Source organism: Eschrichtius robustus, chromosome 1 (genome assembly GCF_028021215.1).
Source record: "Eschrichtius robustus isolate mEscRob2 chromosome 1, mEscRob2.pri, whole genome shotgun sequence".
Taxonomy (NCBI): domain Eukaryota; kingdom Metazoa; phylum Chordata; class Mammalia; order Artiodactyla; family Eschrichtiidae; genus Eschrichtius; species Eschrichtius robustus.
The window spans coordinates 89,544,170-89,570,738 of NC_090824.1; the positions used below are offsets into that span (position 1 = coordinate 89,544,170).

The window sequence follows — 26,569 nt, forward strand, 5'->3', positions numbered from 1 at the left end:
GTGTATAAGAGAATAAGAGAAGTCAAGAATAATTCCAATGATTTTGGCCTTAGCCAAATGGGCAAACAGAAATGCCATATGCTGAGCTATGGGATACAGGGGGACAGGCATGTTTTGAAATCAAGAACTGTTTTGGCCATGCAACAAGATATCCACATGAAGATACTGAAGAGGCAGCTGGATTCTACAACTACAGAGTTTCAGGAGAAGTCAACATCATCATCAGTATTTTCCTCATTTCCATATCCCAGGAGATGGATTATGGTGGCTCTATGACATCTTCCAGCTCCAATATTGTCTGGCTCTCCAGAAGTCTGGAGGTTCCTGGATGAACTTCCCGCCTAAGGTCACGGTATAGATAGAAGGGGTAACAACTAGAAATAGCAATACTTATTGCTGGTAAAGTCTGAAAATAAAGTAGTTTTCAGGCACAAGGCAGTAAATGGCCTCTTGTAGCCAATACCTATCACAGCATCCTAGTAGGCAATGAGCATTTCTCCTGTTTGCTTGGAGATCAGGCAGACCGAAAGCTACCTACCATTTCAAAAACTGTATTTCTGGAAAGCACAGGTTCAGGGAATCTTCATTGACACAAACCGGAGTTGGTGAAAGAGACTGAGATATGTGTACTGCTAGTCCCACAGGGTATCAGAGTCAAGGACTCTGACAAGCTAAGTACAGTGTGATAAGTAGCTGCATCCATCCTTTTCAGAAGTATATTTCCGAGGCTGAGTGGAATACCCCTCCCTCTATGTTCCCATGTTAGGCAGCGTATGTCTCTAGTGTCATTTATCTTGCATCGTAATCTGTTCATATTTCTTTGCCTGCCACTGTGTGTCCTAGGAGCACAGGCATTGTTTCTTATTCATCCTTGTATTCCTGTCTCTGGCAGAGAGACTGGTCCATGTAGGCACTTAATACATACTTGACGAAGAAACAGGAGAATGAGCCCCTTTGTGCTGAGTGTCAGGTCTTTCATTTTTTCAATTTCTTTATTTCTCCTCTATTTATTTTTAATTTTTACTGAGAGTATTTAATGACAGAAAAATGGAGGTTTTCTTGAGACATCTGGAGGAAGCAGGATTCTCTCCTTAACCCTAGGACAGCTTGCTGTGGAGGTGTGACTTTAAAGAGGCCCAGAGCTAAACAACAAGGTCCTACTGTAGAGAACAGGGAACTATATTCAATATCCTGTGATAAACCATAATGGAAAAGAATATGAAAAATAATGTATATATATAACTAAATCACTTTGCTGTACAGTAGAAATTAACACAACATTGTAAATCAACTATACTTGAATAAAATTAAAAAAAAAAAAAAAACAGAGGTCCAGGGCTGCTAAAGGTTGGGGTGGTGGTGAGGGGCACACATTAATAAGAAGATCTAGAGTGAAAACACCTTACTGAAAAGGATGTGAAGAACTCTGACTAGGTGGCACTGTCCACAGATAATGAATAGGACACTGGCTTCCACCAGGCCCATCATGGGTACCTGGCTCAATATAAGATCTGATTGAGGGTTCTGAGCCACCTTTTTATGGCCCTTGATTTCTAGGGCCTGGACATTAACTTGATTTCTAGGACCTGGACATTAACAGGAAAGACTGAAATTACTTCTGTTTGGTCTTTGGTTATCAGACACACACTCACAGATAGGAGCATAATGTTCGTAGTTAAGAGTCAAGGTTTATTTCAGAAACCATTTGTATTCTGGAGCAGAGAAGAGATACCTGACCCTGCTTTCTGCACTGGCCAATCTCAAAAGGATCATGCAAGTTTTTATGGGTTAGGTTTCATGACAGCCTGGAATGATGCTCTTCTACCTAGAAGAGCTAGGCAACTTGGGCATTTTGACTATAAGGCAATCAACCACTTGGCTAGATTAAGAGTGGAGAGTAACAAGTTAGCTACAGTAATTAGAAGTAAGCGATGAGTGATCACTAAGGGGGAAAAGACATAGCTGTTAACTTGTTCAATGCAAAAAACAAACAAACAAACCATCAAAAGCAAACAGCTTCACCACCCTCGCTGTCAACAAGGCTCTGCCCTCCCTCATCCTAAGCCCCTCTCGGACGGCGTTCGACCGGAGTCCACACAGCCAGACTCCCGTCCACTTCCCTAGCCTCCTGAAACGTCCCAGCCACTCCCGCGCTGACCCCGCCTGGCCCCTCGGCTCACCCCAGGCAGCCAGACAGTCGATCTGCAGAGGCAGCTTTTCTAGGATCGGCACCGGTTCAAAGGCGTCGTGCATGGCGGCGGGCGGAGTCGCCGCCGCAGTCTCACCCGGACTGTGCCAGGTCGGGTGTGGGGCCGGAATCAGGCCAAGGGAAGAGCCGGGACCCCTGCTACTGGCTCTTGGGCGATAGCACCATCATCAACACCGGACTTCCTGCAGAGCCAAGCCCGCCCCTTCCGCAGCCGAAGCCCCGCCCCTTCCGCCCCGGTTCCTAGTACACCCTCGAGGAACGCCCTGGTGATTGGGACCGCGTTTCACCCTGGACCGACCTTCTCCATTGTGGAGTGCGAGTGGCCATGGGCTTAACAAGAAGGAAAACGGATTTTAATCTTAGAACTGTCTTGGGCAGCATAGGGTGGTGAAGAATTCAGGCTTTGGTGTCAGTTAGACCTGGGATGGAGACGTACCATTTAGGAAATGAGCTAAGTAGCTGTGGCGTTTAACAATCTCTAGAAGCCTTAGTTTCCTTATCTGCAAAATGATGGTAGTGTTGTGTACCTACCTAACGTGTGAGCGCTTAGCAACGCCTGACAATCTAAGCACTCAAAGGTAGTTTTAGTATTACCATTAAAAACCCAGCTAGTTCGAGTACCTTACCCTTGTATTTTACGGGTTGGTCTAGGCCTGTGGTTCTCAAAGTGTGGTCCCTAGATCAGCATCACCTGGGAACTTGTTAGAAAGGCAATCTCAGACCTCATTCCAGCCTTACTGACTCAAAAACTGTGGAGTGGGGAGTCCAGCAGTCATTTAATAAGTCCCCAAGGAGAGTCCATTAACTTTAAAGTTTGAGAACCGATGCAAGAATGATCTGTATCTGGCAGTTTAGCCCCAAGAAAACAGTAGGCATGTCATAAAATTAAGCATTTGGTTTAAAGCAAAATGTAAAAGAAAAAAGGAGTCTACGATGTAAGGTGTTAAAGAACAAAAACAAAAACCCACCAGCCCTGGTCAGTTTATTTTTATAGTCTCTTCATCTGTAAATTAGGAATACTGTCCCATCTTTATCAAATGCTGTTTCTGATAATCAAATGAAATATTTTCAAGTAGTAAGAAACACAAAAATTGCTAAACAAATCTTGTGGCTGGTTTTCACCATAGAAACTGAACAACTTGAAAATTTAGAATTACCAGCTGCTGTGCTAGAAGAAGGCCGAATACCTTGTAGTTCCAGACCCAAGGACCAAGATCAAAATAAACAATGTAAACTCTAAGGTAACAGGTCAATGTGATACTATAAATTCCTTCTGAACCTTTTCTAGGAACTGATACACTATAACCAATCAAAGTAACACAAGCCATAAGAGAAAGCAGAAAGAATAATCAACCTATAGAATTTGTGCTATACACTCCTGCTTAAAACAACAGGTTCTTGGGAATTCCCAGGCGGTCCAGTGGTTAGGACTCGGCACTTTCACTGCCATGGCCCAGGTTCAATTCCTGGTAGGGGAACTAAGATCCTGCAAGCCACATGGCATGGCAGGGGTGGGTTTTTTTTTTTTTTACCTAGTCTCAAGTTAATATCTAACCAGTCTCGAAAAATATTTGACCAACTATCCTGCTGCATTATGACTACTATTCACTTGCTAAGTTTCAGTGTGGAAGAACAGAAGCACACGAAGTTAACACCAGCCTTTTGTGAATGCGTTAACCTGAGAATAGTCATTTCTTCATATTGTTTCTTAGAGATACTATCTAGGTGATTTTTTTTTGTTACTCACCATACCAAACAGCTATAGAGAAATGTTACATAAATGTTTAACACTTTAGTGAAGATTGTAGTAGTGTGGTCACTGGTTTGAACAGAAAGTAAGACAACATAGAATAAAAACCATGGAAGGAAAATTCTACAAGAGAGAGTTTGGGAGAAAGAAGGGTCTTTAAAGAAAGTCTGGAAAAAAAGTGAGAAAAAGATACCAATTTTGTTAAAATTTTTTAATATTAAAAAGTGGCATGAACTTTCTATGTAGAACAAAAAATCTTGGGAAGGCAAAATTGGACAAAATCATTCAAACAAATATAGTGCTTCAAATGAATCCCATCACCTTGTGATGTTTCTTATAAACCATCCCTAAACCAACACCAGATACAAGAACAGTCGATCCTAAAGAATGAGCAGCAGTCCAGGGCCTCCACACTATTTCATGCAGAAAAAAACTGTTTAAGCCAGAAGGACCTGTTTCCTTTGTATTAGCTCCTGCTTCTGAAGCATTATAATCCCTTTAACAGGGTGCTCACTCACATGCACTTACGATGGAGTGCCTTTCTGCATCTAGTGCAACACCCAGTAAAAGGCATGAAGGCAAGCAAAGCATTGCCTAGGACTCTGCAATGCTGCCCTTGAAGGCTTACAAAACAGTAGTTAAAAGTTCTGGAGTGTGCACCACATTGCCAGCAATGGGATGTGTCACAATAGCAGATGTCAAAAGAGTTAAGCTAATATTTCTCTCTAAAGTATATCTGAAATAGAAAAATCTTTAATATACACCGTTTGTAAACAAAATTGCACTTGATTTTGCTTTTTCAAATGATCTAAATCACACTGTAACAGTCTCTCTCTTTTTTTTTTTTTGGTTGTTCTTTTAATCATTGTTAGAACCATGGCTCCTTAACGCAGAAGGACTCCTTTTTCTCAAAACTACCTCTGCAAGATTTAACCTTGGCTTCCCAGGAAATGCAAAGATAATTAACAATTTCCCCCATCACCTATGTAACTCCCTAAATAAATAAAAATTACAGGCAGTTGCTCCTGGATATTACTTATTATGGTGTTGATGTCACAGTTCTTCAGAATATGTTAAATTTTTTAGTTTGACAGATTAAACAATTTAAACATTATAGAAGGTTTAGGAACAACATACACAAGTTGCATAAACATCCATGTCAGGGTGTGGGAGGGAAAGGGGCATCAATGCTGCAAATAAAAAACTTGTAGATTTTTCTCATCCTATGACCTTGTTTTCAATAGAATGTTCTCCTTGTTCCAACACCTCTCGCCAGCTCCAATGCACAAAGATCAAGGAACAGATCAGGATGTCATTGCCTCCTTTAATCCCATGGAGCAGTGTAAAGACTGACACAGAAGCTGATCTCTTCCCAGATACTAGCCATCTTCAGCTGCAAATCTTCCCATTCTTTACTCCATTTTGGACCTTTCAAAGTGCGTGATCATTCGTTCCTAGGGGGAAAAAGGTTATGCTAAGTATATTGATTTTAAATGGTCTACATTCCAAATATCTTTTCCAAAGATGATCACACACACATTTTCTATAATTACTTGCTTATGTTCATTAAATATTTAGAGCAATGGTTCCTAACCATCTATAAAGATTTTGAAACACACAGATGTCCAAGTCCCAAGATTAACTGAAGCAAAACCTCTAGGCTTCTGGACAACAAACCACAAATCAAAAGGAACTGTATATTTTAGAGTCACTTAAGCTTTAATAAAAATGTGTACCTCCTCTGATTCAGGAATTTAGCTTAATGAAATAGTCAAGGATGTGGGCAAAGATTTAGCCACTAGCATCTCTACTGCAACACTCAGAATTACAACAAAATACTAGAAAGAATTAAGTGTCCAAAAATATAGGACTGTATAAACAAACTATAGTATATCCTTACAATGAAATATACTGATTAAAATTACATTTGATGAAAAAGTTCTAGAGATCTGTTGCACAGCAATGTGCATATAAGTCAACACTTTGCACTTGAGAAAGGTTAGAATGGTAGATTTTACATGTTTTTCACCATAATTTTTTAAAATCATGTAAAAAAATTACATTTGACTATAAAATAGTATTTATAGTATGCCATTTCAATTGAGAAAATTAATGTAATACTATTAAATTTCACAGTAATTACATAGTAATTTTACCTTAGAGTATTTTTTCATTTTTCCTTTGCTTCATTTGCTAAGTACCTATCACAAATTTATCCCAAACTCTGACAGAACTGTAAATCCCTTTTCAATATGATCAATTACATCAGATTATCTACCCTTTTCATGTTTTTTTCCTTAGAAATACTTGTCCCTGAAGCTCTCTGTTCTCCCGCTCCATTCCGGACTAGCTGTTCTCCATACTTGTTGCCCAGCACACTCACACTCTGAGAATTTCTTACATCATCCTAGGAATTTATCCCTGCCTCTCTGTGTCGGATCCTTTACTTCCTGAATCCGAAGTCTTTCTCTTTTTAGTTCCCTCATTTTATGAATAACATTTTCTACTCTTTCCTGAGAAAGCACACATAGGATGTCAATTATTTTAGTTTTTGCATGACTGAAAACATCTTTGTTTTACCCTTATGTTGATAGTTGAGTACAGAATTCTAGTTTGAAAATAATTTTTCTCAGAATTCAAAGACATTGTTCTATTATCTTCTAGCTTCCAACATTATTGAAGAGTCTGATGCTGTTTTGATTCCTAGTCCTTTGTTTCTCTTGTAATTCATTTAAGTTCTTTTTCAGTTCTTGAATCATTTTTTCACACAGGAAAATATAAACAGATGAAGTCAGTGCCACCAAAAGTACTACAATAAACCCATATTCCCATAAATGGCACAACTGGGTTTCACATACTCAGCCTCCTCTGGCTGAAATATGCATGTCTGAAGAGCTGGAGCCAATGGGATACCCTGAAGGCAAACTGTTAGCAGAAGATGGCTCCCAAGAGAAAGATCTAGGAACTGCAGAATATACCACAAAAAGCAAAGCCTTGTCTGAAAGGTAGAGTTCTCAATTATCTCAATGCATGCAACAGCTAAGGAATCTGACACTGTGTACTGCACCACACAGCAGGTCAGTGAGAAGTGAACAAACCATTTTTTAGCAGTCAGTCCAACAAAGTAAGTCACAATTGGGCAGAGGCTTTTAAAAGGCTTTCTGAAATCATGACTCTAGAATAACCTAAACATTCAGAACATGTCTAGAAGTGGTTTCCACGAACTCAGACTGCAATTCTTACATAAAACCTCATGTGAAATCTTCTAGATAAAGTGTATGGAGCCATATTAAAAGACTAATAATCAACATAAACATTAGAGGTACTAATTATCCTTATTATCTGGAGGACAGTGACACAGATAACACTGTATAGTAGGTAACTTAAAATAACTTTTCTTTATTATTTTTCCCTAGACTAGATAAGGGTTAAATTTGAATTTCTTAAAGACAAAGGAATTAGTGGAAGAGTATGGTACTGGCTACCCAATTTAAACAAAGACATTCTCAAGTCTGACCACACTTTGTAAGAAATAAAAGGGGGACATGTACAGAAAGGAAACATTCTTGAATATTTTAGTTATAGTATTAGTATTTCTCTTTTCATCCTTTGTCAACTATACCAACTATAGTTCATCAGTCCATTACCGAGTCATATAAATAAATCTCCTTGAACAAAAGACTTAAGCCACCAGACCCATAGTTTATGTGCATATGATTTGATTACTAACCTCATCTGAATCCAGAAGGGCTGGAAGTGCTCTGCAGAGAGAAAAACAAACTAAACGATGTAAAATAAAGCCATAAATGGTTCAAAAAGGACAGTGGAATAATGACTACAATTTAAAGTTTTTGTAACTACCTAAGATTTGCATCCCATTGAAGACATTTCAGGAAAAGAAAAAGCAAATACAAAAAAAAAAAAAAAAAAAAGGATCACAGTTACTAGAATTATATGGACTTTAATAGGAACAATGTCTAATTAAAATTATAGGCATGGAAAGGAACCCAAAAATTCCAAAAGGATTATCCCACTGATTTTAGGAAGACCTACAGCTAAATCTTCCTGAGCAGAAATGTCATCTGAATGAATAATCTGGATTATTTTTGTTTGTATATCATTCCTGGTCTTTATTTTCTAACATCTTTTTAATATTTTTAATACTTTAAATTATTTCAGTAATTTAACCTTTTACTTCTAGAGTTAACTCAAGCATTCTCATTACTATGCTCTTCAGCTCATTCATTTAAAATAATAAAAGTAATACTAACTGTGAAAAAGGATTCTTGTGGTAATGATTCAAAAACTTACACATCTGTCACAGATGAAGGAACATTCTCTTCTACCCACTTTAAATCATCTTCCTGCTGAGAACATAAAAAATGCCAGATGTTACCAAAAGGCACCAAAATATACATCTCAAGTAACGATCTAAAGAGGTCTCAATTTAGTCTTTTGTCACTGTGAACTAGTGTATTCACATAACAGGACAAATAACAGAAAAGTCAAATAATTTAATTTAAAAAACTAAACTATATGAACGAAATATAAAATGATATCCTACATCCCTAAACGCTTTCTTCTCAGTAGTCTAATACCTAGAGTTTTTGCTTCATGTAAGCTTTGCTCCTTAAAACTGAGATAAATTCTAAAGCCCTTTTAAATGCAGAGTGAATGCACAGTTCTTAAGGAAAAAAAAGCTGACTGAAAAACTCTTGATTTTTTTTAAAAATTGAAGTATACAGTTGATTTACAATGCTGTGTTAATTTCCACCGTGCAGCAAAGTGATTCAGTTATACACATATATATTCTTTTTCATATTCTTTTCCATTATGGTTTATCACAGGATTTAAAAAAAAAATTTTATTGGAGTATAGTTGATTTACAATCTTGTGTTAGTTTCAGGTGTACAGCAAAGTGAATCAGTTATACATATACATATATCCACTCTTTTTTAGATTCTTTTCCCATATAGGTCATTACAGAGTATTGAGTAGCATTCCCTGTGCTATAGAGTAGGGCCTTGTTGTTTATCCATCCTATATATAATAGTTTGCATCTGCTAATCCCAGATTCCCAATCCTTCCCTCCCCAACCCCCAGCCTTGACGACCACAACTCTGTTCTCTATGTCTATGAGTCTGTTTCTGTTTTGTAGATAGGTTCATTTGTATCATATTTTAGATTCCACATATAAGTGATATCATATGGTATTTGTCTTTCTCTTTCTGACTTACTTCACTTAGTATGATAGAGATTAAGTCCATCCATGTTGCTACAAATGGCATTATTTCATTCTTTTTTATGGCTGAGAGTATTCTGTGGTATATATGTACCACATCCTCTTTATTCATTCATCTGTTGATGGACATTTAGGCTGTTTCCATGTCTTGGCTATTGTGAACAGTGCTGCTATGGACATAGGGGTGCATGTATCTTTTTGAATTACAGTTTTGTCCGGATATATGCCCAGGAGTAGGATTGCTGGATCATATGACAACTCTATTTTTAGTTTTTTGAGGAACCACCATACTGTTTTCCATAGTGGCTGCACCAGCTTACATTCCCACCAATAGTGTAGGAGAGTTCCCTTTTCTCCATACCCTCTCCAGCATTTGTTATTTGTAGACTTTTTTTTTGTAGACTTTTTAATGATGGCCATTCTGACTGGTGTGAGGTGATACCTCACTGTAGTTTTGAAAAAATCTTCATCTTTACTACAAAAAAGATCACCTTAGATTATTAATGGGGCTATTATTTCATTGATGAAAACCATTAAACAGAACCATCAGAATGGTCTGGAACCTTTTCAGGACATAGCAGCAAACCATCTAGTTAAAAGATTACTAGGTCCCAGACAGAATCTCTTGCTATCTCTGTTTTTAAAAATGTTAATTATAGCATAGGTAAAAAATCATTAAGGCCTGTACATAACTGCTGAGCTCCACCAAGGGCGAGAGGACAGGGAAAAAAAAAAAAAGAAGTCATACTTACTGCTTTGTTTAATTTACTATTTCCATTTGGTTCTTGTTTGGTACTTCTCATTTTCATTCCTTCTGTAGAAGAAAAAAAACAACAGACTGGTTAACTAGGTCAGTAGACCAGCACTGATAGCAAAAATGGATTCAGAGCTTTATTTTAAGCTTATTGACACTAAATTATACTACAGATAAGTTTCTCCATCTTTACATTTGTGCTGGAAAGTTCAAAGTCAAGTTTTCAGCTCATCTCTAGCAAGTAAACTGGACATTTAATGTGCCATTATTTACTGAACATGGTTTCATCTAAAGATTCATACCCTTACTTTCGCTTCTCCCTAACTTCACCACATATCAAACTGAAGAACATGTTGTAAAAGAATAAATACACGCATCAAAGTCTCTTGATTTTGATACTCAAAATGTTATACTTCTTTTACTCTATTTCTAAAAACCAGAAAAGAATATTTAAAGCACAAAAGGTGAATTTTATCACTACCAAAGCTTTCTTTCAGCATAGGTTCCTTTTGTTCATCCTCCTCCTCTTCCTCAGACAATGGTGAAAAGGCAAACCTGACAGAACAAAGGTAGAACAGAAGGAAAAAATTAGAAAACTAAAAAAACTACTCCACTACCTGGATTTTACAGGACTAATTATTGAAACCTCAATTATAGTCATTCATTACATCAGTTTAGTGAATAATAAAGTAATTCTTTCCCTTCAGAAAGCTCTCAATTGCCGCTATTAACAAGAGAGAAGCAGGACAGTATCATATTTATGAGTGCAGGCTCAGCCACGGACTACTTGTGACCTTACACAATTTACCTATTCTCTCTGTGCCCTAGGTTCCTCATCTGTAGATGGGAATAATAACAGAACATTACTCATAGAGGTAACGAAAAAAGCAGGTAAGTCATTTCAAATAGAATGCTTAGAACAATACCTCACAGTAAGCACTCAATAAACGTTCACTTATAAGCATATGTATCACACAGGGGTAAGTAAATTCTCTTGTAATTCAAAATTTCAGACTTCAAATTGGTAGTTATGATTTGGAAAGTCTGATCTTGTTGTGTTCCAAGTAATTTAAAATCTCAATTTCTAAGTGGGGAGCTGAGAAGATGAAGGCCTGATCTGGAATATCTGTTATCTTTCCTTCGCAACTTACAAGAGATTCAGCAAAGTAGCTACCAGATAGGTAATTCCTGGAATGCTTTAGCTTTGAACTCATTCTGCACTTTCCATTTTACTGTTGCCTATTATTTTCACTCTACTTTGTTTTAAAATCACCCTTACGTGATAAAAAACTCCTTATAAGCTAGGAATAATAGGGAACACCTGTAACCTGATAAAGGGTAACAAACAAAAATTCACAGTAAATATCAAAGTCAATGTGATCCTTGAGATGCATTTATTTTAAAGTCAGCATAAGATGAAGAGGCCCACTCTCATTTCCTCTATTCAATATTATACAGGAAGGCCTAGCAAACACAAGAATCAGAAATGAGACAGGAAAACTATTAATTTGAGATAATAACCAATCTAATGAGAAAATCTAGAAATTATTAGAACAAGGTAACACAGGAGAGTTGATGGATGTGATATACAAAAATCAATAGCATTCCTACATAACTGGAAAAACCTAAATTATTATTTTAAAAGAGGTTGCATCCATAAGATCCACAAAGGTTTTTAAAAAACACATTTAAAGTTACAAAACATAACTGAGGCATTGAAAGGACTGAAAAATGGAGAGATAACACACTCAAGGATGGGATTATCAAAAAGATACAAAATTTCCCTAATTAATCCATTAAGCTTAATTAGATTCCAATCAAAATCTCATAAGGTTTTCCTAGAATTAAACAAATAAGCTAATTTTTTTTTTTTTTTAAAGCAAAGACCCAATAACAAAGTATATTTTTTAAAAAGAAGATTAAGGGGGAGGGCGGTTTAGGCCCTGGAGATACAAGATTTATCAGGAAGCTAAAATAATTAAGATTAAGACAATGTGCTACTGAGCAGGATCAGAGCAAAAGAGACAAGAGAACCTATAATCAAACATACTCTTTATGAATGAAAGCTCAACTGTGAAATTTTTTAAAAAATTATAGAAGAACTTTATGATTTCACCTCAAGGTAGGAAATAATTTTCTTAGAACACAGTATGTATAATCTGTGAAGGAAAAAAAATGACAAATTTGACTCCACATTTTTGAGTTTTCCTATAACCAAAAACATCACTAAAAAAAAGTTCAAAGATAATCAAACTAGGAGAAAACATCTGGAATACTTGAACACTGGCAATATCTGGAATATTGGCATCTAAAATATATTAGGAATTCCTACAAATCAATACAAAAATGATCAATAAGGCAATAAAAAAATAAGCCAAAGATATAAAAAGCTGATTGACATAACTGACAGTAAACATATAAAAGACATAAAAAGTTAACTCAGTCTTAAATGCAAATAAAAGTAACACTGGATATTAACGCTCATCCATCAGATCTGCAAAAATTAAATAAAATAATGGGAGTGTAGAAGGAGGGAAGAGGAAAGAGGGCCTCATACCACTGTTGGTAGATATGCAATTTGTTTCAGATTATTTTTGGAATACAATCTGGTCATACTTTAAAAATTACAAATACACATACCCTTTAACCCAGCAATCTCAAGGCCACTCACTATATGTACTGAGCATCTGCTATGTGCCTGTGTGTAGTGAAAATTTAACCTTGTGTACACAAAGAGAGGACTGCTTTTGCCCGTGACTACTGGGAGGTGACCTCTATGCCCCTGGCATGTCCTGCCTGATGGGAGTGTCTCTGGTCACCCAGTTTGGCTCTGGCCACAGGACAGTCTAACAGCGTGACTTGTGACAAGGTCTCTGGGGCACACAATATCACTTCCGGCCTCTAGAGGAACTAGCAACTAAAGATAAGCCTGACCTCCAGGCCCTCCCTGGAGACTGAAGTTCAGCCACACAGATAGTAGGTGATCGAGCCCCAGTAAAATCTCTGGACACCAAAGGCTCGGGTGAGTCTCCCTTGGTTGGCAAAACTCAGTGTGTACTGTCACACACTGCAACCAGGAGGAGGGAACACCGTCTGTGACTCCATGGGAGCAGACAACTGGAAATGCTGCATTTGGACCCCTCCTGGACTCTGTACTGTAAGTCTCTCCCCTTGGCTGATTTTAATTTTTATCCTTTTTCTGTAATAAACCATAGCCATTAACATAACAGCTTTCAGTGAATTCTGAGTCCTTTTAGTGAATAATCAAACCTGAGATGGTTTTGCAAACCCTTGAACTCGCAACTGTGTATCAGAAGTGAGGACAGTCTTATAGAGACCATTCCCTCAGATTTTGCAGCTTGGCTAACTCCATGTAGCCAGGAATAGTTCTTGGCCTTCATGGAACTTACATCTGGTTTGAGGGGTGGGGGATAGGAAGAGAAGATAGATAGTAAGTAATAAATAAAGTATATAGATTTTAGAAGATAATAAGTGCAATGAGAGAAAAAAATGAGGCGTAGGGGTATTCGAGTGTATAAAAATAAATGTACGTAACCAAGCAAGACCCTATAGGACCTTCCTGGGATTACCCCTCCTCCCTGGCCCCAAAACCTCTGCCTGTCTTTTGTCTGTAGAAAAACTTTAGCTTCCTAGGCCTTCCCCGAGTTCCAAAGAATAAATTTAATCAGAGAAATGAGAAAATGCAGAAGCAAAGGAAAACAGTCAAGCAAGACAAAATAATAATAGTTTAGCCATTAAACAAAGTCAAGGACCTTTAGTTCCTCCTTAAGGGCTATGGATAATATCATGAGCCATATCCTTTGAGCTGTTTTGCCGATACTGAAACCCCCACCAGGTGGAAGAAGTTAACTGTGTGCTGCCAAAAGCCTGTAGATCCCAGACTGGTTAGAACCAGAAGGCTGATGGGATTACCTCACCTCTAACCAATCAGAAGAATGTCTACAAGCTGATCATGCACCCCACAGCCCTGCTCCCTCACTCTGTCTTTAAAAACCTTTCCCTGAAGGGAAGGGAAAGGGAAGTCCCTAAACCAAACCTTTGCTCTAAGTACAACTGTATGCTGAGTCTCATGAGTCCTTTTAAACATATGTGGTCTTGGGGTTCCCTGGTGGCGCAGTGGTTAAGAATCTGCCTGCCAATGCAGGGGACACGGGTTCAAGCCCTGGTCCGGGAAGATCCCACATGCCGTGGAGCAACTAAGCCTGTGCGCCACAACTACTGAGCCTGTGCTCTAGAGCCCGTGAGTCACAACTACAGAGCCTGCATGCCACAACTACTGAAGCCCACGCTCCTAGAGCCCGTGCTCCACAACAAGAGAAGCCACTGCAATGAGAAGCACGTGCACTGCAACGAAGAGTAGCCCCCGCTCGCTGCAACTAGAGAAAGCCGGCGCACAGCAACGAAGACCCAACACAGCCAAAAATAAATAAATAAAATAGATACATTAAAAAAAAAAAAAAAGTGATCTTGGGGACCCTAAAACAACCAAACTGGAAATAGTCCAAATGCCCATCAACAGGGAAACAAGTTAATTATAGTTAACTTGTTAATAGTTATAGTTAATTATTAACTATACATCTATACTATGTAATATAATGCCATCCATGAAAATAATGAGTTTAATTTAAACCAGTTGTCTTGGAAGGCATTTCCACAATGCACTGCTGAGTGAGTAAAAGAAGATTCCATATTTGAACACGGAATAAAATGTGGCAGGATACATCACATTAGGCTGTTAACAATGGAGTTATAGGGAGTGGGCACAATGTTTTTTAAAAAAGGAGAAAGGAAGAGGAGACATAAAGCAAAAAAAAATTTTTAAAGACTACAGAAAGGGAAAAACTTTATGTATAGATATAGCTAGCAAATGAACAGAAGATCAATAGATCAGTGTAGAGGGAGGTGGCAGGAAAGGCTGGGAACAGCTGCTGAAGTGACAGAGCAGTGGCCCCACGCAGTGTGCTGGAAGACAAAACGTCCAGGTAGTGGCCTGCAGAGTCTGACCCAGAGTATGATGGGGCATCAGCAGGAGGCCACAGTCCCTAGGCTGCCTCTTTAAGGGATGGGGTGGAGCCACGTGGAAGCTCCACACTTCCTGAGCCCAGGTCCCCTCAGTTCAGTGAAGCCATGAGTGCTGAGATGAAGGTGACAAGCCAAGGGGGCAGCACTGGCCACAGTCATCCACAGGTGCTGCAGGCCCCTGGTGTGTACACTGCTGGATACGCCTAATATTAGAGAGGTGGCTGAGAGGGACTTTGCTTCCACATTCCACATTTCGGCTGCTCACAGTGTTTGCTTACAGGACACATGCTGACCACTTAGCTGAAGCCCAGAATCTTCCTCCACTCACAGAGGCTCAGAAGGATAAGTTTTGACATCTATCAATCGTCACCCTGGCTGCCAAAGTCAAGTGTATCCTATATGCAGTACCACTGGAGGCCCCTGTCCTGCAGAACATGTGGCATCTGGAAGACCCTGTCATTGAGGCCATGTACGCTGACGTGATTCACCTCCCTCAACCAGCCCAACCAGAGACTGGGGGTTGACATCCAGCACCAGGACCTCAGTGCCACTGCCTGAATCCTGCAGGAGTGGTGTGTGGGCGGCAAAGTGGTGCTGTCAGGCACTGAGGACCAGGTGAGCCATGCAGCCACATCTCAGGACCCTGAGCAACACGTGACTGAGCTGAGGGAACCAACTCCTGGCACCAACCAGTGCCAGCCCAGCGAGAAAGCTTCAAAGGGCAAGGGGCTCTGAGGGAGCGCCAAGATTTGGTCCAGGTTGAACTGACAGGACTGTCATTTCTTCCCTGGGACTGTGGGGTCCCAGCTATCTGCCTGCCCCTTAGGAGTCCTCAGAGAACTTTCCTGTGCCCCTGACCAGTTGATAATCCTAGGTTCATGACCCTTCACCTCCCTTCTTCTCTCCCCGACTCCCGAGGAGGCAAGTACAAGTCATGTTTTTGTTGGTACTTTTTGTTTTATGTGACTTTCTTTCTTTTCTTTTTCCCCTTTTCTCTCTTTTTAAAATAAGTTTATTTATCTATTTTTGGCTGCATTGGGTCTTCATTGCTACATGCGGGCTTTCTCTAGCTGCGTTGAGCGGGGGCTACTCTTCGTTGCGGTGCGAGGGCTTCTCATTGTGGCGGCTTCTCTTATTGCAGAGCATGGGCTCTAGGCAGGCAGCCTTCAGCAGTTGTGGCGTGCGGGCTCAGTAGTTGTGGCTCACGGGCTCCAGAGCACAGGCTCACTAGTTGTGGCGCACGGGTTTAGTTGCTCCGCGGCATGTGGGGTCTTCCCAGACCAGGAGTTGAACCTGTGTCCCCTGCATTGGCAGGCGGATTCTTAACCACTGCGCCACCAGGGAAGTCCTGTATGTAACTTTCTTATGTGTGCCATTGTTCCCTCCTCCTCCCTGCCATGCTCTCTCCCCTGTTTCTTCAGGAGCCAGCATCTGTCCCTGTTTATTATGTCACTGATTAGGCGGGGCTGCTATGTCCTCAGCATAACCCACATGTGTTCCTTCTCCCACCACCCCAGCCCTGCATACCTAACCCCCAGCTCCTACTCCCTGCCCCCAGGCTATTTGGGGAGCATCTGAAGAGCCACAGGGCTCCCACCTTAATTCCCATCCTGAGAGTTCTGGGAGCCCGCCTGCCTTTCTAGGAGTCACTGATGAAAGTCTAGGACACTTTCAACCCAGAATCCTGTCACACTGCTGTTGTTTCCTTTCCTCTTTCCTGCCCTTGGGTCCTGGGAATGCTACTGCTTTGATGACTCCATGGCCTAAGGGCAGCTGTTTCTTGAGCTGTTGTGAGATGGTTCATTCTTGGCCCTGGCTATCTTAGAAGGCCTGATGGCAATCCTGGAAGGATTTATACTTCCTTTTGTGAGTTTGGTGGGGAAGGGCAGGGGATATATTGTAATAAAAAGAGTATATATAAATATATCTATATATAACACGACAGAAATAAATCTGCAAGAGGTCTATCTACAAAAAAAAAAAAAAAAGATTAATGTAAAGGAGGGTCACAAGACCCTTAGTTATACCATCTCATCCTTTTCCTTCTTCGGTGGTATAGTTGCATAATATAAGCTCTTAACTGTCTAAAAGCACACGAAGAGGGGGGAAAAAAGAAGGGAAACAAAGGCATGGCTAATGACAAAATAAAGATGGCCAATTCGTAAATAACTGAGATTTGCCTATAGTTAGACAAAGCAAATTCACATGTTGATTTTTATTCCATAGTTAGTCACTTAAGTTTTCATTTTACCTTCTCTGTTGTTACAAAATAAGCTGAGCTACCGACTAGAGAAATTGTTCTTTCCTTCTGGACGCTAGATAGGTGAGACTCTCATTACAATTGTCACTATCTACCTCCCTTATTTACCCATACAAATACTTATATTAACAGAAGATGTCAGAACTGAAAGGGACCTCATATCAATAGGTATCAATTCCCCCCTTTTTTTTTTTTTAATTAATTTGTTTATTTATTTATGGCTGTGTTGGGTCTTCATTTCTGTGCGAGGGCTTTCTCTAGTTGCGGCAAGCGGGGGCCACTCTTCATCGCGGTGCGCGGGCCTCTCACCATCGCGGCCTCACTTGTTGCAGAGCACAGGCTCCAGACGCGCAGGCTCAGTAATTGTGACTCATGGGCCTAGTTGCTCCGCGGCATGTGGGATCCTCCCAGACCAGGGCTCGAACCCGTGTCCCCTGCATTAGCAGGCAGACTCTCAACCACTGCGCCACCAGGGAAGCACCCCCCCCCCTTTTATGAAGAGGAAACTAAGGTTCAGAGAGGTGAAAAGAGGCAGCATGCCAAAAAACACAACTCAAATTAATAGGAGAGCTGAGACATGAACCCAATTTCCTGAGTCCAGACCCAATGAGTATTGTTTCCATTACATGATACGGCCCTGACAGTGTCACTCACTGAACCACCCCTAATCGATAACGTGGCCATTCAATGGTTAGCAGCGTAAATAAGAAGAATCCCCAAACCTCTGGTTGTTTGCAGATGGTCGCCAGAGAACCATGATGACAAAGAGGATCATGGAGAACAGCAACCGCCAGATGGCATCGTCCACCCACAGCTCCCGCCAATCCTACCAAAAGGGGAAAAAATACATTTATATACATTATCTTAACCCTTTGTTCGCAAAGCCCTTTGCATAGAACAAGAACTATTTGTTTATTCATTCAACTTATATTTACTAAGGGCCTGCTATATGCTAACAAGCACTGCGCCAAGCACAAAGTGAATGAACCTAATTTCTTCCCTTGTAGTGATTACCATTGTTAAAGAAAAGGCACTAACCAAACAGAGTGCTTGTCAATGCTTCATTATAGCTCCGAGAATCTTTAGGGAAGGGTTTTTATATAAGGTAAGAGAAAGTAACATCAGGTTGTTATTTTTTTATAATTTTCATTTCTTTAGTTTTACCAAAACAGAGCCTTAGTTGCCTCCAAAGAAATGCTACTGGCCATAGTCTTTGTGCTCAGATCTTAAGGACATGGTTTTTACTCAATTAGCATTATTCACACATACTTAATGTTTAAGACTCTGGATTTCTTATTTGAGAATTTTTAGTTAAAGCCAAGATTGGGTTATGACAGACTGTGGTTATCACTTACAAAATTCTCTTGAACTACTAGTATATATAGTATATGATACATATAGAATACTCAGGAGGAGAGAAGCATTCTAACCCTCAGAGTGGAGACCTAACTCTAATTTTTTATAAGGTACAAACCTTACCACTGTCATCAACATCATTGTCTGTGTGTAACAAACAGTACACTATTCCTAAATGCATGTGTTTGTTAACTCACCGACTGACAAGTCACTATCCTGAACTTCATGGTTGTCCAGATGATAAACACAATAGATGCTAAGAGGAAATATAAAACCTGGTCAGTATGAATGTTGGTTTACATCCCCAATTACATTCTCCAATTCTGGTTAAGTGGAATCCCCCACATCTCTAACCCCCAAACATCACCGACACTTTCTGTTATTTTAACATATTTATTCAATACAAATTTACTTAACTACTCTATACAAGGCCCATGTACTCTTGTCAAACCTTTCTGTACTTAAAGAATAGTTTTGTTTACTATCTGGCTAATTCAGTAACCCTGAGAATTGGAAATGAAGTTATTGGAAACGTGGCTTTTCCCAGCAATATCAATAACACAATTTTTCCCCTTCCTTTATCCTTAGTATAGTAATGCTAATTTTTCTTTAGCTGGTCAGATGGGGGAAAAAAAGGCTGATAAAATGACTGCAAGACAAACACAACTGTTGGTTCCAATCACAGGCCAGACTTCACTTTTCCTGCTACAAGGGTCAAAAGGCAGAAAATAAGCCTACTTTGGCTATGGTCTACCTAATGTCTATATTTTATGCATGCTTAGTAACATACGTACAAGGAGTATAATGGCAATGTACCCCGACCTAAAATTCTATAGCTATTTAATAAAACCAAATAAGCAAGTATTAATGTCTTCTAAAAGGAATCTGAATGCTCTATGGCACTCAAGCTAACTTGCTTCAAGAAAAAGAATGGAGACAGGATAGAGATATGCTAACAGCTGAATTAATTTTCATCTATTATACTTAAACTAAATGGTTCTCAATCTTTTCTGAACCACAGACCCCTTGGAGAATGACAAAAGCTAAAGACCACTTCCCCAAGTAAAATGCACAAAACTTTTCTATGTAATTTTACAGAGCCCACCTATAACCTCTCAGGTTAAGAATCTCTGTTCTAAAAGGATCACATTTAAACATCAGGAAGAAAGTCCCCGACTTACCTGCCACTGCCAAGATAAGTGTGTTGGTGAAATGTCGGTACAAAGAGAGTTTTACAATGTTCCTCCGAAGTTTTAATAGCTTCATTGTTTGAGTCAGGCTAATAAATATGTGTTTGAAGGTCAAGGAAATCAACATTCAGAAAAACCATAAGCTATTAAATTAATCCTCGTTTCTGAGGATCTGGGGTCATAATGATAGAGCTATGGATCCCAGAGGCCTCACAGCTCTCTTATTCTCAATCTCACAACCACCCCAAGCCTCACCATGATTAATAAGAAAGTCTTCATTTTCAATGAGATACTGAAGAGAAGACAGAGCCAGGATAAAATGAGAATGGAGAAAAATAAGAAGAAAAAAGAAAAGAGGAAAATATTAAAAAGAGAAATAAAGACAGGAAGCAGCTTTCTAGAGAAACAAAAAGAAAAAAGAAAAAGAAAGACAAATGGAAGAAAATGAAATGAAAATGAGTAACAGGTAAGGGAAGAGAAGTTAGCATTATCTTCTCTCTTCCTTTAAGGTAGGTAGCTCTGTTCTCACTGTCCCAGCTAATCCAGTCTAGGGTCATGAATACACTTATGCCTACAACCTTCCAGAGTTCTACACTTAGACCCCTTGTGCCATATTAAGAGCACTGCCTCAGCTGCCAGATCAATCCTGAATTAAAAGGACAGTACAATTACAATTGGTCGAGTATTCCAGGCAGTTAGGCTCTAAAAGTAATGACTCTCCATTTTCAGAACATTATTCCCAAGTAGAAGTTGCCACAGAAGACAGGAGGGGAATTGATGACTACTGAAGAGGATATCTGCTCTCATGTCCGACTTTCAGAATGAGCAGATACAAAAATCAATGAAGGGGAGCTTGGTCTGTGCTTTGACAAAGACTTATTAACAAGCTGCTACTTAAACACTGGGTTATCTCATTGTTTGGTCCAGCCCCACTTTCCTCTCTCCACTCCTCCCAATATTTATAGAGGTTCACAAAGCACACTTGAAAGATATTGACCTAGAAAAGCTTGACCATTTGAACCAAGAACACTTCAATTTCAAAGATTTCTGATATATGATAATCTACTCAAATTCATAAAATTATTTTGTTTACATTCAGCCTTTTATAACCATCACAGTTTATCAAGACAATAATATTGCACACAGAAGCAAATACACAAAAACCAACACAAATTTAAAAAAAAAAACCAAAAGGATAAAAGTCCCAAAAGTCAAATCCTTCATCCAATAGGCCAAGTCCCTAATAAACAGTATTTAATTTTAAGAAGCAAGAGAAAAAGATTACTTAAATAGAAATCTGTCTGTTACGTGCTGGTTGACTTCACCTGTAAACGAATCAGTATTTACTTCAAAGAGTGGAAGCCTTCAGACAATCTGAAGTCAGCTTTTGAACAGGGGTATAAAACACTTACCCTGTAAGGGGTTAAACCTGCTAAACCTACATAGAATTTTAAGAGAGTCAAACAACCTTATGTAATCCCCAAACCACATTTTAAGAATCAAAATCTTTTCATAATTTTCAAAGCATTTAATAATTCCTAGAGGCTGAAAGAAATGTCAGGAGCAGGGCGGCCAGTGATTCTAACACTAAGTGGGGTGCACAAATAAGTCCAAAATCAAAGTGAAACGTTCATTAAAAAAAAAAAAGGAAAGCCACAAGCTTTCATCTTGTGCTCAGATCACAGTCACCAATTTCTGATGCAATTTTAAAAATTAAAAACAAAAAAACTGCTTACCTGAGGCCTCAGGTTGTTAGACTAAAAATACCCTACCTAATCCCAGACTAAGGAGTAATCAATAAAACTGTTAAAAAAAAAAAAAACCCTTTGCAGAAAGATCAATGGAAACCCATCTCCAAAAGGAGAAAATAGACTGCCATCAAAGAATCCAATGAGAAGGATATCCACCAGCACAGGGCAGTGTCTAGGAAAGCCAAGGGGATAAAGGCCAAGGAAGCAAGATCAGTCTGGGCCTGCAGACAAAGAAAAAGAGGTGGTGAAAAAAGAGATGTCCAGAGAGGCACAGAAATGAAACCAGCACATGATTCTGCATTTATATAATCATCTGGAGTGGTTTTGCATTTGAACTGAAAGAAAACAAAAAGGAGTAACATTTGGCACCTGCATCACTCTTCCCTTCTGACAAACCATCATGTATAATATACAGCTGTAAGCATTTCACACAAATTGTTGATTACAATCTCAGTACAATGAAACGTGCTGCTAACTAATAAGGGTTCTTTAATATAGAGTTATAACGTGGTAATAGAGTTCTTAGCACCCTAAGATCCATGGTAGGAAGCGACCACACCAAAAACTTTATGGCAGTATAAGTTCCCATTCCATCCTATCATTTCCCATCATTTTGGTTTTGGCTATAAGTCCTAAAGACCCTTCTCATATTTAAAATTACTGCATCATTAATATACTAAGAAATACTGATTTCTGGAATTGTAATATACAATGTATTTTTATGAAAAAGAGCTCACCTCAAAATAAGACGTAAGGCAAGTATCTATCCCCAAAACTATGCTGCTTGCTTTCATAAAGTTTAAGATGCTATTTATTTAACCCTAACTACCCAATCACCAGGGCATTACTGAAAGGATATCCATAAAATAATACAGGCATCAATTGCTGAGAGGGCCAGGTTTACTATCAAAGCCAAGGGATAAGAAAAATACTACAGCAGCAGAAGAAAGAAAATGAAATTGACAGGTGGTTAAAGTTGCTGAAAGTCTAAGGAAATTACATACAGAGGACAGTGTGGTTTGAAAACCAAATTTGCATCCATAAAGTGTTTCATTTAAGGGGCAATTTGTTGCAAAACTTACTGAGCCCAGTTTGAGAGAAAAGTTGACAGCATTTACCATCTTGAATCTAACAAGTTATTGCAGAGAGAAATTTTTAAATAAATAGGAAAATAACTGGAATGACCTAGGGAGGCCCACTTCTTCACATTAATCCAGCTCTAACATAAATTTCTTTATCACCTATGTCTCAGTGCTTTGGTTTCCTTCCCTAACAAAAGGCATAATTATGTAATTGTAAATAATTATGTAAAATATAATCAGTTGAATTTTAAGAAAGCCTCCGAAATGCAAGTGCTGGTTAAGCAAAGAGCACTGTCACTTTAAAACAAAAACCAGATTAACCAGCAAGTGCATGATTACAATGTTTGTCACTTACGCAAGAATGGAGCCAGCTGCTCCACTGCTGCTTCCCACCGGGGAACTAGTAAATAAGCAGTAATCTGGGGACAGGTGGGAAAGCGTTCATTCCCCATCACACATTAAATTTATGAAGCTCTAATAGATAGATTAAAAAGAAAAAATGAATTACACATACGTTTGGTAAACCAGAGCCCAAAGGTGACTTAGAGGAAATAGTAAAGAAGCCAACAGACATTACCAATTAACCTCCTCAAGACAAAAACTATATATCTGAAATGATCACAAAAATTCTGATTAAGCAATACTGACCCCAGTAACTCTGAGGACCCCTTCCATGCCAGAGAACAAAAGATAAAGGGCTCCTGCTACCACAACCTTGTGAAGAGTGACTCCAAGGCGAGGCCTAAAGAGGAAGCAAAGAAATGAGTACAAATGCAACAAACCCCAAGACAAGCTAAGTAACAGAAACTCATGTTGATTAATGCAGGCCAACAACTTAACAGATATAAGCCAGACATACTTGATTCAGCTGAGAAAAACTCAAACAGACATATGGTCTTAAGTCAAGACAGTGAACACTAGAACTTGAGATCCGGTCCCTTGTTACTGCATTTTTTTAAAAACTTTTTATTACAGAGAATTTTGAAACATATTCAATAGTATAATGAACCCCTATAAACCCATCATCCAGTCCCAAAAGCCATCAACCTACACAACTAATCCTGCCCCATGCACACCTCATCCACTTCCCATCCTCCCATACTATTCTGAAACAAATCCTAGATCTTACCTTTTATTTATATGTATTTCCGTATGTTTTTAAACAGATATGGACTTTGAAAAAACATAACCACAATATCATTATCAAATCTGAAACTGTTAACAATTCCTTAATACAATCAAAATCTTATTAAAACTCATTAAATAGTCTGTTATCAAGCTCAAAATCCAGCAAAATGTGAAAAGTCTGAGTAGCTTCTGTGTCAAGGAGGAAAAATCTTAGATCCTTGATATTCAAAGTACCTCTGAATCAGAATCTATGTTTTAACAAGATCCCCAGGTGATTCATTAGTGCATTACAGTATGAGGTGCACTGCCTTAAATCATGTCTACCTAAGCCTTAGCAGTGTTTGTTCTTATATTTTGTTATATGCTAGAAAAACTGCAAATGAGCAGGAATTTATTTCCCCAATGGTGTTATCTTAGAAACCCAGAATACTGCCTGGCATACAGGAGGCAACCACATATGTTAAATGAATAAATACATTTTCAAAGTGAGAACCCCCCATTCCCCTAATCCCATTTAAAGCAAAACTCCTTTAAATGAATGAAAAAATTTAAAAAATTAAAGTCCATTTCTTTAATTCCACTTAAAGCAAAACTCCTTGAAATAATTGTCTATACCTAATTCCAATTCCTCTCCCCCTATTTAAGAGAGAATTCCCCTTATTCTCTCTTAAACTCACTCCAATCAAGCTTTTTGTCCTACCCCTTCATCAAAACTGTTCTCATTTAAGGTCGCTAATATCCTCCATGTAGTTAAATCCAATGATCACTTCTCAATCCTCTTACTTGACACAATTAATCACTCCCCCCTTGAAACAGTGTTCAGCTTTGTCTTCCACTTCACTGGTCACTTCTCAATTTCCTCTGCCCTAATTCTACTTCACCTCATTGACTTCTAAATAATAATAGTCCAAGGGCTCAGTCCTTTGACCTCTTCTCTGCATACACTCACTTCCCTGATGATCACATCCAGTCTTAACGGCTTTAAATAACAGCTACATCCTTATGACTCCCAAATTTATATCTCTGCCTTAATTTCTCCCTCCTACTTCCCTCATTTGGATACCTAACTGAACTCCTAATCCTGCCTCCACTCCAAACTTATTCCATTTAAGATCTTCCTGAACTCAGTAAACGTCAATTCCATCCTTCCACTTGCTTAGATCAAAATAGTTGGCATTATCCTTGATTCTAGATCAAAATAGTTGGCATTATCCTTGATTCTAGATCAAAATAGTTGACATCATCCTTGATTCTAGATCAAAACAGTTGGCATCATCCTTGATTCCTCTTCTCTTTCACATCACACATTTGATCTACCAGCAAAGTCCACTGGCTCTACCTTCAAAATATAAAAGAATCTGACCACATCTTAACATTTCTTCCCCTGGTGTACATATAGCTTCTTCACCGACTTGGATCTTTGCTTAAATGCCAAAGTGAAGCCTTCCTTGGCCACCATATTTACAACTGAAAGTTCCACCTCCTGCCTAGAACTCTATATGCTTCCCCTGCTTTATCTGCTCACTGACACGTTAGATTTTTCACTCACGTATTTTTTTTTACTCACGTATTTTTGTCTGTGCACCAGTCTGTCCACAAATGTAAACTCCAAGTCTTTTGTTTTCTTGCTGTATCCCTAGGGCCTAGAACAATGTCTAATATATAGAAGGCACTCAAGAATGCTCTTCCCATTAAAAAAATCTGATTTGCAAGAATACTTTGGAAGAGTAAAGTCACAATAAGTTTATTCTAAAAGTTTGATGTTTCAACGTCATTTGCTATACTGCAGGTTTTCCTGCAGATGCTCCTTAAATTCTAAGCAGTAAAATGAAACACTAACATTTTTCCAACTTTTACAAATCCACAGAATTTCAGATACCTTTGATTTCAGGACTATTTCTTATATCGACTCTTTCAGAATTACATTGGAAACCTGAAACACTGTTTCAATTTAATCAGCATTTTAATTTGCTCTTCCATATAGGAAGTTAATACTTACTTGACTATGCCATATCCCAGACTGACTATGATGACCAGGGTTCGAGCCAGTGAGCGTTTAACTGCTGAAAGCAGCTCTGCAAGGATCAGGGCACCTTGCACTGTAAGAAAGAAAAAAGGGGGAAAAAATGCAGTATGTAAACTAGGTTTGGGAAAAGGCACAATTCTAGAACCAGAATGTAGATTTCTAACACTCTTCAGAATAAGCACTGATATTAGTCCTACTTAAAAAGAATACCTCTTCTGCGATGTTTACAAGTACAAGCTGGTATCACTTAGGGTCTTACTCATGTGGATAGCAATCTGGGTGTGCTCAATTTACCTTCCTTCTTCACCTCCCGCTTCACTAAAACCTCAGCAGAATACCTCACCCTACTTCAACAATTTATAGCATCTAAGGAATATTCCTCCCAGTTTAAAACACTGTGAAATATAGCTATATGTAGGAGAGCACAAACCACAACACAGAATTTTCAACTCACTTTCACATCTATTATTTTCAAGCCATTTCAAAGACCAGGGAAAGATCTAATTAGTATATCTTGCAACAAGAATTATTAATAATTAAATGGTCTGATGAGAGACAACTGAAGCTATCACAAAAAAACACTTCAGTACGAAACAATTTCTATCACTACCTGTTCACCTTACTAAACCATAAATACCCTCCTATTTTCTCGGTATTACTATATTTTACCAACCCCCCCCCCACCCAGTATCTCTGAAATCAAGGTAGGTCTTACAATCAATGGCATCTTACAATTAAATTAGCAGTATTTACCTTCTTTCTTAGATGCATATAATAA

The 26,569-nt window shown here is 38.8% G+C and overlaps 2 protein-coding genes and 1 pseudogene across 4 annotated transcripts in view; 1 reads left to right on the plus strand and 2 right to left on the minus strand.

The window, feature by feature from the left end:
* VPS39 (VPS39 subunit of HOPS complex) overlaps positions 1-2,387 on the minus strand; it is a 49,323-nt gene extending 46,936 nt beyond the window's left edge. Inside the window, exon 1 of the mRNA XM_068549937.1 lies at positions 2,181-2,387. Within this exon, the coding sequence (XP_068406038.1) occupies positions 2,181-2,253 (73 nt within the window). The 5' untranslated portion in view covers positions 2,254-2,387. The remainder of the gene's footprint in view (positions 1-2,180) is intronic.
* A 1,768-nt stretch (positions 2,388-4,155) lies between these two features.
* The window catches only part of TMEM87A (transmembrane protein 87A), a 43,455-nt gene continuing 21,041 nt past the window's right edge, over positions 4,156-26,569 (minus strand). Inside the window, exons 10-20 of one of the 3 annotated variants that reach the window (XM_068550032.1) lie at positions 25,765-25,864; positions 23,286-23,379; positions 21,704-21,776; positions 19,796-19,900; positions 18,812-18,870; positions 17,981-18,084; positions 10,437-10,510; positions 9,954-10,015; positions 8,271-8,323; positions 7,690-7,720; positions 4,156-5,413 (exon numbers count right to left, since the gene is read on the minus strand). In XM_068550032.1, coding sequence (XP_068406133.1) covers positions 5,372-5,413; positions 7,690-7,720; positions 8,271-8,323; positions 9,954-10,015; positions 10,437-10,510; positions 17,981-18,084; positions 18,812-18,870; positions 19,796-19,900; positions 21,704-21,776; positions 23,286-23,379; positions 25,765-25,864 — 797 coding nt within the window. In that variant the 3' untranslated portion in view covers positions 4,156-5,371. Of the gene's footprint in view, positions 5,414-7,689; positions 7,721-8,270; positions 8,327-9,953; positions 10,016-10,436; positions 10,511-17,980; positions 18,085-18,811; positions 18,871-19,795; positions 19,905-21,703; positions 21,777-22,414; positions 22,487-23,285; positions 23,380-25,764; positions 25,865-26,569 lie in introns of all 3 variants that reach the window. The other 2 variants (XM_068550024.1, XM_068550047.1) reach the window with 2 other exon arrangements.
* On the plus strand, positions 13,231-15,929 carry LOC137765103 (COP9 signalosome complex subunit 7a pseudogene; annotated as a pseudogene).